Raw genomic sequence first — 14,768 nt, forward strand, 5'->3', positions numbered from 1 at the left:
CTGAGCCGACCGACGGAGGACAGGAGCCCCTCTGCTCACCGGGTCCTGCCTACCCACCCACCCAGTTTTCAGAAACGCGCTCAGGACCTCGTTTGCCCTCATACAGTTAGCACCTTGGAAACTGGGAATCTGAGCCCACTGTGGACCAGGCAGGACCCGGTTCAGCCCACCTGGAGTTTTGTAACCTCCCCTGTGTGCTGACATCGTTTGTTTCTGAGCCTTTCTTTAAAAAATAAATACATAAAAGTCAAATGTTCTGGGAAATGAATCTTAGCCTCTTAAACATTCTTTTTATCAAGGCCTCACCACTAGGACCCTAATCTTATTTTATTTTGCTTCTTAAGCTAAAAAAAAAATTCCGCAGACATGTTTATTTCCTTTTTCTGTATTTAAGTCAATCAGCCAAAACTATTGGTGGCCCCGCTGTGCTCACAGCCCCGGGCCAGGTCCCTGCCCAGCCGAGCCCATGTGTCCCCCGCAGGGTGCAGGGTGCTCTGGTGCAGAGGAGAGGCCTGTTCCGGGGTCTCCTCTGCGGCTCCCTTCTGCAGACCCGACCAGAGCCCAGCCACACGTTTCTGGCTTCAGCTACCTTCCTGTGGCTTGGATTTTTAAACTCTTACATATTTCTTACAATACCGTGGACCTTATTCTTGTTACCTTTCACTCCAATCCATGCACTTGCTATCTGATAGCCTTGTTCTGTTTCCTGGATTTCTTCATTCACTGCCTTTCTCACAATTTACATTCATTTCTCAGAAGAGTTTTGATGCTGATTGTTTGCTGTGAAACTAGCTCTGGACAAAGTTCACGGTACCAGTTGAAACGGTTGCTTAAAGCCACTTTTCTTCTCTCTAGAGAAGCACAACTTCTGGTCCTAGAATCACACACCTCTTTGGAAAAGACACGAGCTGACGTCGGGCGACCGGGATGTTGCACCGTAAGCCAGCCTGCTGGCGGCAAGGCTCCCGTGCAGCCTCTCGATCGGATCTGAAGTGCTTTACTGCATTGCAGTGTCCAGACATGTCTGTTCTACTTTACCACTTCTTTTCTTCAGGTTTCTCTGGGAAAAGTCCAGACTCTCTAGGTTTTCTGTTCAATAGCTTCTTCCTCAGATTATGAAAATTTGTTTTCCCTCACAAAATGAAAGAAGTCTACAGTGCCATTCAGAAAATTACTTTTATTTTGTAAATCCTATAACGCTTCATAAAGTGTTTCCATATAGAGAGCACCTTCACGTACATTAATTCATTTTCCCAGCAAAGCTGTGGAATCACCAGCACCCACGGTCAGCTGCTCAGTAGCAGGACAGGACCTCGAACTCAGGTCTGACTCATATCCATTGCTCTTTGCTCTATACCATGTTGGAACCAATGAGCAACGAGCTCTCCATGTGAGCAAAACAAAGATAACCTGCCAAAATGATTTAGAAACAAAGGTTGAGGCAACGTTATCATGTGACATCGTTGGGTCCCAGTGGATTGATTTATGAATTAATAAAGTGGAATTGAATCGCAGAAGAGGCCACAGTTACCTGGTCCACGAGAGACCAGGTCATGTCTCCACATGATACATTTACACAGGGAAGTGTCTTTCCTCAAGGACTGTGGATCTGAAATCATCTTGAGGCTTGTAGACTTGAATTGGTTGTGTCTGAGATCCACTAAACAGGTCTAGACATGCCAGCGAGTGGCATCTCGGTTAGAAGGGGCAGCAGGTAGAGATGGTGTCTGTCTAGGAGGGACCTGCTGGAAGAACCAAGACAAAGGTGCAGAAAATAAGCCAGAGGCAGGGCAGAAGCTGCCCGGGAGAAGCAATGGGGCAGGTGGCCCAAGAACTGAGCAGACAGGAAGGAGGGACATTGGGCCAGGTTGGGATGGACTGTCCGGGAGCAGTGCCCTGCGGTCCTGGGGACCTGCCAGGCGGAGTGAGAGATGCTGCTGTCTACACTGCGCAGGTCGGCACCAAGTCACACGGTCTCACAAACACAACTCTGGACCAATGACAGCTGTTCCGTCTAACACCAAATCATCAGACATATCTTAACATACTTCTAAGACCAAAGAATCAGTCTCCTCTTGTCGAGAATTGTTTTGCCCCCAAACAAAACAAAAACAAACAAAACAAAAGCTCTCAAGTCCATGGAAAAGAATTAACTTTTTCAAAAGAAAACTTTGTGTAGGAAAGGAAACAATGGGGCAGTTGAAAAGTAGTTATAACAACCATTATAAAAAGGCAATGAGTAAATATTTTAACAGACGATGGTTAAGTATAGTGGTGAATACATCTCTGACTTCCTTAGCTAGAATAAACCCAGTTGGGTTGTTGAATCAGTAACCCCGCCCCCCCTCTTTGGTTTCTATAAGTTTAAAACTCAAAGCTAAGAAAGCAGAGAACCATCATGCCCTCTGGAAGTAAAAGACAACTTCGTGTTTTGGAAAATAGCCTAACCTGCGCCGCTTAGGTAGTGAGGGCTTCTACCCCAGCCATATGCCTCTCGCTCCGATCCTGGCACTTGACAACTGCCAAGATCTGGAAAGAAAACTTGCAAAATTACTTCTGAAGCTTATATTTATGTATTTTTCAAAAAGAGGTTAGCAACAAACCGTGACTGGATCTTCTCTAGCGATGTCACCTCTTTCTCATTCCCGTGTCTTAGGAGATGCCTGTTTTTAACGTGTTTGTCGCCTGGACCCTGTTCAGCAAAACATTTCACAGGATACGCGTGAGACAAACAATTTTCTAGGAAACCAGCGGGATTTGATTGGGTAGATCATCATCCTTCCTGCTCAGCCCACTTCGGAAGTTGGGCCTAATCAGAATTATTTATCGTTCAGTTATTTTTCCTGAAATGTTGGCAGGCGTCACCCACCTTCCTAGCTGCCATTTCCGTCAGGGCCAGTGTGAGTTCTCCTGTCCTCAGTTTACCGGGTCTTAAAATACAGAGTTTCTCAGAATTTCAGTGTTTTGTCTCGGGTCAGATGTAGAGTCATTAAAAGAGAAAAGTATCTTTTTGTGTGCGTGGCCTTTGGAGAAAATATAAATTGTTGAAATTATCTCTTCCAAGGCCGCACAGCTTCCAGCTAAAGGAGATAGGGGTGAATTTACTATCAACACCTTCCTTTACCCAAAACTTCGCCACAATGAGGTCTTGGGATAACTTACCCAACAGCCTCAATTTCTAACCCATTTCTCGATTTTCTTGGGTACATCAGAGCTGAAGATTCTAAAAATTTCAATACACACACTTAGGGCTGTATGTGTATTGGGTCAAGTAGGTATGTATAACTTGACCAGGGAAAGCTCTCCTGCCTGAGACAGGTTACCAACCCCTGGGAACGACTAGCCCTCCAGGGAAGAGAGGATATTTCCGTTCCCTAAGAAGGCATGTGCTGTCCCATTTACAATAAAAGAGACCCCAGAATTTCTTTGAATAGCAACAACAGCTGTTATTTAAGGCACACCAAAGGAGATAGACTTGGTTTTTTTTTTTACCGTGACAGAGGTTTGAGTCGGCCATGGGGGATTCTGGGGGCTTTCAAGCCTTTTTCCCCTTTGCATTTTATGTCACGCTAGGCATGCTTCACCATGAACTATTTCACATGCTAACAGAAGACAGAGATGGTCTTGTAGGGCAGACCCCTGCTGATTGCCCGTCTTCTTCCTGGCCAGGTTGGACATGGGTGACCATGCATACACAATGTTTTCCATAGAAAGACACACACCAGCACTGACTACACAGCCCGTTGGATGGCATCAGGTGCTAACAGACGATGCAGCTGTTTGGCAAAAACACCTCAGGCTTGTTCTAACGGTCGCTCGGGCCAGGAGAAGGCGGGGCTCTGACCTCTGTTTGGGGAGACTGCTGTCCGGAGTCAAAGCAAGTCGCTGGGATCAGGGTGGCCCTGTTTTGATTCTTCCTTGGGCGATACGTTTACCCTCCTCCTATTGTTCTTTCATGTTTTTTTAAGAACAGCTTTATTGAGGTCAAATTTACATGCTATATGAAAATAGTGCACATCTACAGTGTGCTGTTCAGTGAGGTTAAGAACACCGACCCAGTTGTGCAGCTGCCAACCATAACCAGATGCAGAGCAGTGTCATCGCCCCTCCTTCCCACACTGACACCCGCCCACAGATGCACTCTCTTTCTCTGTAGAGCTGCCTCGCAGGCTGTTTCATGTAAATGGGACCATACAGTGTGTGGTCTTTGGGTCTGGCGTCCTTCCTGGTATAAAGTTTTTGAGAGTCATCCACGGTGTACCTTGTGTTGGTGTTTCTTTCCTTTTGATTGAACAGCCTGGTTTTTTTTTAATTGGAGTTGAGGGTCTCCATGGGGCCTGCCTGTGTGACGTCCGGAGGCACCGTGACTGTCACACGTGGGTGGGGGCTGCTCCTGGCATCTGGTGGACGAAGGCCAGTGATGCTGCTAAACGCCCGCACGCGAATAATGACCTTTCCCAGAACGTCAGCGGTGCAGAGACTGAGAATCCCCGGTGGGCTCCACAAAATTCCCTCTTATCCTCAGGGTACATGTCTAAAGCCAAGTGCTGCCTGACGGGAGCCTTCCCTTTGATTGCACTGCATGTCATTGAATTGGGATTCCGTTTGTCTAATTTATATGTATGTTTAAAATACAAACTCATTTGTGAAACGTAATTTTTTTACCATTTGGGAAAATTTTGGAATCTCCTAAAATATTATTCATTGGGTTGCACTGTCCACCAGAGAGAAAGGTGAGGAAAGAGAGTGTACAATTCTTGTTTCCTGGCTGAGATCTCAGCGTTGCTTGGTTTTGGAAACTTAGCGACAGAAAAGTAGCAAATGGTGTGGCTTGTACAGCTTTAAGTTCCAGGAACTGCAGGAATCGTTGGGAGGCTTATAATAGAGGAATTTAATAAAGGACATTAAGTTTGTTTAGCAACAAATTGCACTATAATTTTTGTGGCTTAGGGTCCAACGTTACGTACTCTGGTTATATTTTTCCACTTCAGCTCCAGAATTTTGACTCTACTATGTTATTCTTAACATTAATGAATAAAGTTTACAGGGGGCAGGGATTAAAAGAAACAGATCCAAAAATCAAAAACTAAACTAAAGAAGTTCTTATCACCCAGCATAAAACCCCTCTTGGGAAAAAGAAGAAATCAGTCAGAATTTAAATACTTTGTTTTATCTGAGACCAGGGACCTCGGACTGCTCGATTTTTCCTCTGGGGTTGTTGAGGTGCCAGGAGGCGGGATTCTGTCTTGGTTCTTTTGAGTTTTGTGTGATGATGAATAAGAAACACAGTTCTCTGGAGCTTAATAATGTAAGAGGAGACCCAAGTGCTGTGAGTCGGTAAACCATCCTGGGCAGGGTTACCTTTGGGAATTTAACAAATAAACAGTGCATTTCAACTGCCCTGGGTAACTTCTCACTCCGACCACTCTGGGGTCCCAGTGGGCAGCTCTGCCTCAGCCCTGGGGGAGGGGGTGCTGGGCAGGAGTGCTGGTTGGCAGGGGCCGGCAGAGCCGGGTCTCCTGCAGGCTCCCCTGCATCTGACCTCCTGCACCGCCTCTGTGTCTCATCAGCACCGCCTGCGAGAAATACACAGCGGCAGTAAAATGAGGGCAAAATGCAAATGTACATGCACACGTGTGCACACATATAACATACATGTATACAGATGGGCACCTGCATGTGCAGTATACGCCTGTACAGTCCTACGTGCACACACAGCACACAACACATATACACATACACACAACATGTGTGCACGGCACATATGCACACGCACATTCCTCAGAATGACCGTAAGCACTTTGTACACATTTGTTCATCGCTGCCAGATAGTTGTTTTGTGTCTGTGTTACAGTTGAGGATGCTTAGGCTCAGAGAGGTTGAGCAATTTGATCGGGGCCACACAGCTGATAAGCAGTAGAGTTTAGAAATTAGAACGGAGTTTTCTGTAAACCCAAATTCCAAAGAAAGAAGCAGTACAAAAGGAGATCTGGCCTTTAAAAAGCTGTAACCCGGGGACTTCCCTGGCGATCCAGTGATTACGAGTCCACCTTCCAATGCAGGGGATGTGGGTTCAATCCCAGGTCAGGGAACTAAGATCCCACATGCATGGGGCAACTAAGCCCACAGGCTCTGGAGCCTGCCCAACACAACCAGAGAGAAGCCCGCACGCTGCAATGAAATACCCTGCGTGCCGCAACTAAGACCCGAGGCAGCCAAATAAATAAATAAATATTAAAAAAAAAAAAAAAAGCTGTAGCCCCAACATAAAAATACCAGTGGTTGTGGCAGTGGGAGGAGATGAGTAGACAGTGCAAATACTGTGTATGATGTTATGATGTGGGTACATATCATTGTACACTTGTCCAACCCTGCAGAGCGCACAGCACTGCGAGTGACCCTGATACGAACCATGGGTGGTGCTGATGTCGTAATGGGTGACTGGGTGTCCATATAGGTTCAGCGATTGTAACACCTGCATCATCTGGTGGGGATGCTGATAGCAGGGGAGGCTCTGTGTGTGTGTGTCTCTGTGTGTATGTGTCTGTGTGTGTATCTGTGTCTCTGTGTGTGTCTCTGTGTGTCTCTGTGTCTCTGTGTGTGTCTGTGTGTGTGTCTGTGTCTGTGTGTGTGTGTGTCTGTGTGTGTCTGTGTGTGTGTCTGTGTGTGTATGTGTGTCTGTGTGTGTGTGTCTCTGTGTGTGTCTCTGTGTGTGTCTCTGTGTGTGTCTGTGTGTGTGTGTGTGTGTGTGTGTGTGTGTGTGTGTGTGTCTCTGTGGGGGGGGGTACATGGGAGATCTCTGTACCTTTCAATTTTGTTGTGAACCTAAAACTGCTCTAAATAAAGAAAGTCTGTAAAAAAAAAAAAAGCTATAACTCCACACTTGCGCTCCAGCTCAGTTGTTTCAACACCCTTTACAGAAGACTCAACTTGGTTGAACAAATGCCTGAATCTAAAACTCTGGAATATGATCAACCTTGGTCTGTCTGTGTCTCTCTTAAACGTAGCTTTTTTTCTGAAGATAAAAATGACATATGCTAATTACTGAAGTAGTATACATGTATATGAAATATTTTTTAAAAGTAAAAATTATCTCCACCTCTTCACCTAGAGATAAGCAATGTGAACACATCCACATAGCTCTCCTGCAGTCTCTCTAGGCAGATTAGATAGATAGATGACAGAGAAAGCGGGTAGAGTTTTATGTAAGTGATACTAGAGTATAGACAGGTAATTAAAAGAAGGAGATCAAGGTGAAGGTCTTCCCACTCTCACTGAAAAACAAACTATCGTAGACATAAGCATTTTGATGTTCGCTGGCGGAGGGGAAGTGTTCTGAGAATTTCCTTTGTGTTCATCTTGGCTCCATGATTGATTAACGGATGAAGCTCCCAGAACCTCAGAGAGAAGCAGGTGTTTGTCCTTTTTACCATCTCCCCTGTAAGAATGTGTCTGTTCTTCCATGATGGTGATACTCTGACCCCTGGGAAATGCTCACTGCCAGCACAAACCACAAATCTCTGAGTGCAGGAAGTTCTCAGTTCAGCAGGAAACTGTTCCCCTTCGGAACTTGAGCCCCAAACCTGCGTTCCCGGGACCAAGCTGCTCTGTCCTGACCGCGGCCTCCTCCCCAGTACCTGCCTCCGCTTTTCAAGCCTCCCTTCTGTGCCCTCCTTCTCCGTCTCAGGTCTTCTTTGAGGCCTTTGCTTCTGTAAATGCGAGGATTTCGATCGCTGCTGTTTCAGCTGACGACACTTCCATGTGCTGAGCCCCCGGTTTCCGGATTCACACACCATCTCCTCCGACAAAGAGCACGCGGCTCTCTAAGGAGATCTTTAGCCCTCACGCTACTGCCCTTAGGAAGCAGAGGTACCTTTCATTGGTCCTGCCAGGAGAGACCCGTTTCCTGCTGGCTGCCTCACGGAGAGCAGGGGGTGGTACCAGCTCCCTCCTCCAGCCCCGTTTGCCGAGGGCTTTACTGCCCCACGTCATGTCACTCGGCGTCAGGTAGATCTGACCCTTCCGTTGGCAGACTGCTGGTCACGTAGTTGGAAGTGGTGTCTCCAGGACCCAGACGAGCATGGCCTTGACCCCGCTGTGCGCTGGGTCCGAGGCAGAAATGCCCCCATGAGCTCTTGCCCTGCCCCAGGCCAGGGACGAGGCCCACAGGAGTGTGGAGAACTTGGGTCCTGACCACACAGGTGACCTGCAGGCAGGACCTCACAGGCAGCTTCAGGCGAGTTCTTGCCCTGCCCTTGCCCTTGGGGAGCTGTCGGGTAAGCCCCCCAGAGGAGTTGAAGAGAAAGTTCTGGATTAGGAACCGTGAATGGAGCAGGGCTGTCAGCCACCTGGGTTCCCAAGCTTTGCTGGCTTTTCTAAAAAAGAAATCCAAAATATACAAAGTACAATATAACGAACAGCCAGGTTTCCACTATAAGTATTGGTACTTAATAGTTTGTCATGTTTACTTTTCTGTAAAACGCTACAAATATAATTTCTAGAACCTTTATAAAAACAAGCAAAAAATAGCATATACTATTCACAGATGTACGTATAAAGGCTAGAAATAGGCGGGGAGATCATGGGCCCAAATTGCTGTCGTGGTGCCTCTGGGGAGAGCCTGAGGCAGGACCGGGGCGGAAACTGCAAAGCCAGGAACATCCGTACAGAGCGGGTGACCTCCCCTGCCCCCCCAGGACAGAGAGATTCACTTGAAATCACAAGGTCTTCCGGAAGGTCCGCCTGGCCTTCGGTACAGGCCTTCAGCTCCCTGGGAGAGGCTGTGAGGCAACGGGCTGTGGAGGGCATGACGTGGCAGAGACTGGTGGCATGAACACGCCTCTCCCAAGAGCCTCCTGGGCGCTTCCCTCCCAGGATGCTTTGCTGTCCCTTGGGGTGCCACGCACCCTAAGGCACCCTTGCTTCTGCACAGCTGACCACTCAGGCTGGCCTGCTCCCTCTCGTGGGGGCCTGTCTCGGGGGGAAGACGCCGAGCTCCCTCTCCCCCAGGACTCGGCCCCTCCCCCCTGAGCCCTCCCTGCTTCCCCCAGGCACGTCCCTTGCTGCACCCACAGAACCTCGTCCTACAGAAGCCATTTCACATATCACTTATCACACTGTACTGTGCAGTGTGTGTGCACACGTGTGCATGTGTGTGTGTGGAGAGAGAGCTCCGTTAAGCCAGGGTAGTGTCTTAGCTCAGCACAAGCTTCTCACATGCCGTCTGGCATAGGTTATTGAACGAGTCATTCATTCAGTGAGCGTGGCGTTTGGGTGATTCTAAGCCAGTGTACTCAAGACTTTTACATGATCACTGGGATAGATCATTAGCTGATACTTTAGGGTAAAGCGGATGTCTGGTGTGAGGTTTGATGTTAATGACAGAAGGCGGAAATCCACCTATTAGTTTAACTGGACTGAGGTACAAACTACCACAGGCAGCTTCAACAAGCGTGTATTTCTCACAGTGCCAGAGGCTGTGACACCAGGATCAAGGTGTCGGCAGATCTGGTGCCTGGTGAGGCCCCCTTCCTGGTTCACGGACGGCTGTGTTCCTGCTGTGTCCTCCCGTGGCAGAAGGGGCGAGGGAGCCCTCTGGGGTCCCTTCTGAAGGGACACTGATCCCATTCATGAGGCTCCATCCTCAGGACCTGATCACCTCCCACCTCCTCACACCATCACCTTGGGGTTAGGGTTTCACACGTGAATTTCGTGGGGACACATTCAGTCTATAGCACCAACATTTCATATAGCCATTCTGAGAATCGCAAATGTTGGGGACTGAGTTCCTGTTAGATCCGTACTGCATGTCTTTAACCTGGAAACAGCTAACAAAGAGCTTGTTCTCAGAGTGAAGGAGGCTCTGGGTTGCTGTTTGCTTGCTCTTTATTACCGCCATCTTTCATTCACAGTTTCTTGCTAATAGTTCTTTTGGGGGCTGTCTGCTCAACACCAGAAGATGCTACCTGCAAATCCACCTAAGGGGCCCCGCAGTGCCCGGTGGCGGTCACCACTAGGGCCCTCCCCGTGGAGGGGCCACTGTCACTCTCTAGGCTAAGCGTGAGGTCGGCTCTTTTTTTTTTTTTTTTTTCTTTTTGCTGTACTCGGGCCTCTCACTGCTGCGGCCTCTCCCGTTGCGGAGCACAGGCTCCGGACGCGCAGGCTCAGCGGCCATGGCTCACGGGCCCAGCCACTCTGCGGCATGTGGGTCCTCCCGGACTGGGGCACGAACCCGCGTCCCCTGCATCGGCAGGCAGACTCTCAACCACTGCACCACCAGGGAAGCCCTTGGCTCATTTTTTAAACTTTATATTAAAACAAATAGAAACAGAAGTTCTGATATATCCTTTTGGAGATGCTTTTGTGCTCTGCTGACTAAGGAGGCACTCACTTGGACCTGCGGTACCTCAGCCCCTAGAGTAGCGCGGGGCACGTGGCAGGTACACGACACAGGCTAGTTGAAGGAGAGAAGGAACTAGGGCCAAAGTCACCTTCATGAATCAAAGACTGACGTGGTGGCAGGTGATACACGGTCAGGTGGAGCTAAGCCTCCGTGCCTGTCTTCTCGGGACTGGAGCTCGCTCCGGCCTGGGGGCCCTCAGGAGGCTCGCCAGACTTCCACGCATGCGCCCCATGGAGTCTGAGTGGGCAAACGATGCCTCGGGAAGTGCGGGGAGTGACAGCGGGGCCTGGGATGCGAACTCGGGGGTGTCCGTCTTCAGGCTCTGCCTTTTGTGCTGTCACCTCCCACAGTGAGTCGGGAGCCAGGCTGACACTGAACAGCTTGTGCGTCCCTGTGAGTTGACCCAGCTCCCGACGCTGCGAACCCGGGAGTCCGCCGGGCCCCGGGGCATCACGGGCAAACCAAGAGAGGGGTTTGGTCTCACTCGTGTCACTCAGACCTTCACTCAGACCTTATTTTCTAAAAGTTCGATGTCAGAGTGTCTCACAATAATAAAGGTACATGTTAAAGTGCTTCATTGTAGATGAATTCAACAGCCATGCTCAGCGGCAGCGCCTCCCCCTTGCTCCTGGGGCCGCCCCCACAGCCCCCGGGGCTCTGGACCCCCGGTGCCCCCGCTCTCCTGTGGGCTCCTGCGTCCGGCACGTGTGGGCAAAGGAGCTTTTCGGATCCGCGTGCGTGTGCGCGTTAGAGGCCGAGCTCCCTGAGGTCCTGTGACACACGTGTCCCTCTTTCCTGGCTGCTGGAACGGCACTCAGTTCTGTGGAGGTGACTTACACTCTCCTGGATTCTGTTTCCTTAGGAGCTACTTTTAGAAAAATGAGGACAGACGCTTGGTTCCTAGTTTCCGGCGCCCCAGGCTGGCGGAAGCTGGAGCTGTTTCCAAGCCCGACGCCTGCGGCCCACTTGCCAGCGGCCGCTCCTGAGCGATGCGAGTCCGGGGTCGGTGGGGTGGCACCTCTGCTCGCTGCCCGGACCGCCCGCGGCCCGGGCTGCGCGGACGAGAAGGCCTGGCTCCGGGCCGAGGCTCCCCCGGAAGGTGGTGTTTGGCTGCAACTGTGACTGTGAACCGGAGACTCAGAAACCGGGGCGAGGTTCCAGCGAGGCCGCCCTGCAGTCTGTTCCGAACAAGGCGACCTTGCCGTGGGGTCCGGTTGTGAGCCTGAGACGTGTGGGGCTAGAAAACTGGGACAGGTTTGAAAAACAGAGGCAGGTGCCCGAGGCGCAGACAGCCCCGAAGGAGCCCCTATGGTCAAAACCGGCCTGTGAGCAGCCAAGTGGACAGTGGCGCCTAAGACGTCAGTTACAAGAGTTGGATCCGAATCCACAGAACAAAGTAAGTATCCGTGAGTCCACGGTGATGTAAATAAGCAAATAAGTAGGTACACAAACGGCAGACGCGCAGCTCTTCCCTACAGAACTCAAGTTAACAAACATGGAAGAAAGGAGGAGGGTACCAAATCACCGACAGGCAAACATGACAGTAAAAGTCGCTGCAGGAAGGATCCACTGACGGATACAAAAATCACTGGGCTAAGCTCTGACAACAAACAAGGATTGCTGATCAACTAGAAAGAGAAAAAGAATCGCTTTACAGTCTTTCCCATGGAGAACGTCTGCAGGCATCGTAACCAGGCGCGGAAAGTAACATCTCCAGGAAGAAGATGCAGCCCTGGTGTGACGCTCCGAGGAGGACCAAGTACCGTCTCCATGGGATTCCTGCCAAAATGCATCAACCCCACCAACCAATACTGGGAGAACATCAGACACGCCCTCACTCCGAGGCTTTCTGCAAAGCTCACTGACTGGAACCATCAAGGGTCAAGGGTGTGAAAGACAAGAAAAGATTGAGAAACCGTAAAAAAAAATCCAGTGCTCTGTCTGCTCTCCTAAAAAAACAAAGAGATGGGAAAAAAAAAAGAGATGAGGGTTGAGATGGAGAGCTGCCCGTAAGCCCTAGCCGGAGCTGGGCGTCGCCTGGAAGGCTTGAGAGTCCAGTGAAATGTGGCCCTGAGGTCTCTGCAGGGATGAAATGAAGTATGAGAGAAAGGCACCTGAATGTGGCCAACGTAGATGGACAGGTAGGATAGTGCAAACGCAAATTTCTTATTTTAAAAAATTAGCTTCATTTGAACAATTACCTGAATCTTGACTTCATGTTGGCTGCCAGAGAGCTTACTTCGTACAGAGCGCTAGTCTAAGTTCTGCGAAAAATAAAAGAATTAGAAAATGTGATACTTACCTTTAGAACTGGGGGGGGGGGGGAAATAAGATATTACAAGAGAAATACACAAATCAAAGATTAAAATATGCCTCCAAGCACTAACCACACACTTCCCTCAACTTCAGTGTTAGCTACCAGTCTGATCTTTGCCTCTAAATTGCAATAGTTTGAGGACAGTTGTCAGTCTATCCATGGCTCCTCTCACAGCCTAGGGAGTGCCTTGCGTGCTGTAAAAGGCACTCAGAAATGTTTGCTGTGTGAATAAAATGTCTTACAAGTTTAAAAATGCTTATAACGAACGGATAAAGAAATGTCGTGTATACAGACATGGGATATTGTTTGGTCTTAAAACAAGGACATCCTGCCATTTGCGACAACACGGACAGAACTCGCTGGAGGACATTGTACTCAGTGAGGTAGGCAGACGCAGGGCAGATCCTTTGTGGCCTCACCTGTAACGTGGAATCTCAAATAGTCACACAGAAGAAGGGAGAAGAGTGGCTGCCAGGGGCTGGAGGAGGAGGGGAGAGGTAAGTGATGGTCGAACGGCACAGTTGCACGTGTGCAGGACAGACACGTTCTGGAAGTCTGTGTACAGCCTGGCGCCTGCTGCTGAGAGCACTGACCTTATGTTAAGTGTTCTTACCCCAGAATAACAGCAACGATAGTAGTAGCAACAGTAGTAATAAAAGGGGATGTGGGAGGAGCCTGTGGGAGGTGATGGGCGTGTTTCTGGCCTTGACGGTGGTGATGGTTTCACAGATTCTACTTATCCCCAAGCTCAAGTTACATACATTAAGTATCTACAGCTTTTTGCATGTCAAACATGCCTCAATAAAGCAGGTTAAAATTTAAATACATAATTAATTAATTTTAAAAGCCATGCCCATAGGTATTACACATACTCTGATGTAGAACTTCTGCTAAGCAAAGGGACAGCCCATTAAAGGTGAGTGGGACAGATGGGACCAGCCCAGGAAGAGGAAGTCGAAGCTGTGGTTGAATGCTTGAATTCAGGCTGCGAGGAGAATATTCTGGGATGGAGAGAGACCTACCTTTTTCTGCTGAAGACACAGCACTGAATCACGAGGAGCTGGTAGAGGTGAGAGGCAGCAGTGGGGTTTGCTTTTCTGGTTGAAGAGAGCAGAATAGGCCACTGGGCCCAAGGTGATGAGGGTAGCTGGTGTCCGGAAGATAAACATCTCTGAAGTATTTGGTCAGATAATCAGCGTTGGTTCCAGAGCGCTGGGAGGCCTGGAGATGCTGAAAAGCAGGAGATGAATTCGGTTCGGCACCAACAGAATATGAGAGAGATGATTACAGAGCAGGAGGCCCCTGAAGACCAGACCCGAGCACGTCGCTGAGAAGGGGCTGGTGGGCCTCCGCAGAGGAGCTGAGAGCTCAGAAAAGGGGTGAGGCCATTGGATTTTTGCCAGAAGTGTGTCATTGGTGGTTTGTTAATAAAAGTAGTTCCTCCAAGGTAAGGACCAGAGAACCAGAGGTATTCAGCTGAAAATTTATTGACGGCAGGAAGCATACTCTAATATATCTTTGTATTTTCCCAAAGCACCTCTCTTGCCCAGAGACCATCTTTGAACTTTGACAGTGGAGTTCTGCGTTTCCCTGCCAAGAGCTTCAAACCAAGCCAGACTTCAAGCAATCTAGAAAGAGACACCAGCGTGAAAATAGGAGTAACTTGAACCAAAGACGTTTGAGGAAGGAATTGTACAGCAAGAAAGAAGAGAATGCAAGCCTGGCACAGACTGAGGGCTGCAGAAACGTGCAGGTCAAGAGGTGGTATCATAGCGTTTGACATAAACCAACGTGGGCAATCAGTCTTAGTGTGTGTGGATTTTCTGTCCTTAGAACATGTTTTTATGGTTTTGGTTATACCATATTTTATCCCTAACAAACTGTAAACTTCAGAAAGAACATGGAGGAAAGGACAGTTCATACGAGCAACGCGAGAGCTCCCGCCATGGGGTCCCTAACTCTGGCGTGTTCTCTGTTAAGGCCACACTGTGCGTGTGATGTTCACCCCACTCTTCTCCTTTAACTTCATATCATAAGCATTTTCCAAAA

At 49.1% G+C, this 14,768-nt stretch overlaps 1 protein-coding gene across 15 annotated transcripts in view; it reads left to right on the forward strand.

Moving 5' to 3' along the window:
• DUSP22 (dual specificity phosphatase 22) overlaps nucleotides 1-14,521 on the forward strand; it is a 71,049-nt gene extending 56,528 nt beyond the window's left edge. For 11 of the 15 annotated variants that reach the window (XM_019945050.3, XM_033863747.2, XM_033863748.2 and 8 more), the window contains one exon: nucleotides 11,265-14,247. In XM_019945050.3, the coding sequence (XP_019800609.1) occupies nucleotides 11,265-11,524 (260 nt within the window). In that variant the 3' untranslated portion in view covers nucleotides 11,525-14,247. The other 4 variants (XR_012334252.1, XR_012334253.1, XM_073810229.1 and 1 more) reach the window with 4 other exon arrangements.
• The last annotated feature ends 247 nt before the right edge of the window (nucleotides 14,522-14,768 follow it).

This window comes from Tursiops truncatus, chromosome 10 (genome assembly GCF_011762595.2).
Source record: "Tursiops truncatus isolate mTurTru1 chromosome 10, mTurTru1.mat.Y, whole genome shotgun sequence".
NCBI lineage: Eukaryota > Metazoa > Chordata > Mammalia > Artiodactyla > Delphinidae > Tursiops > Tursiops truncatus.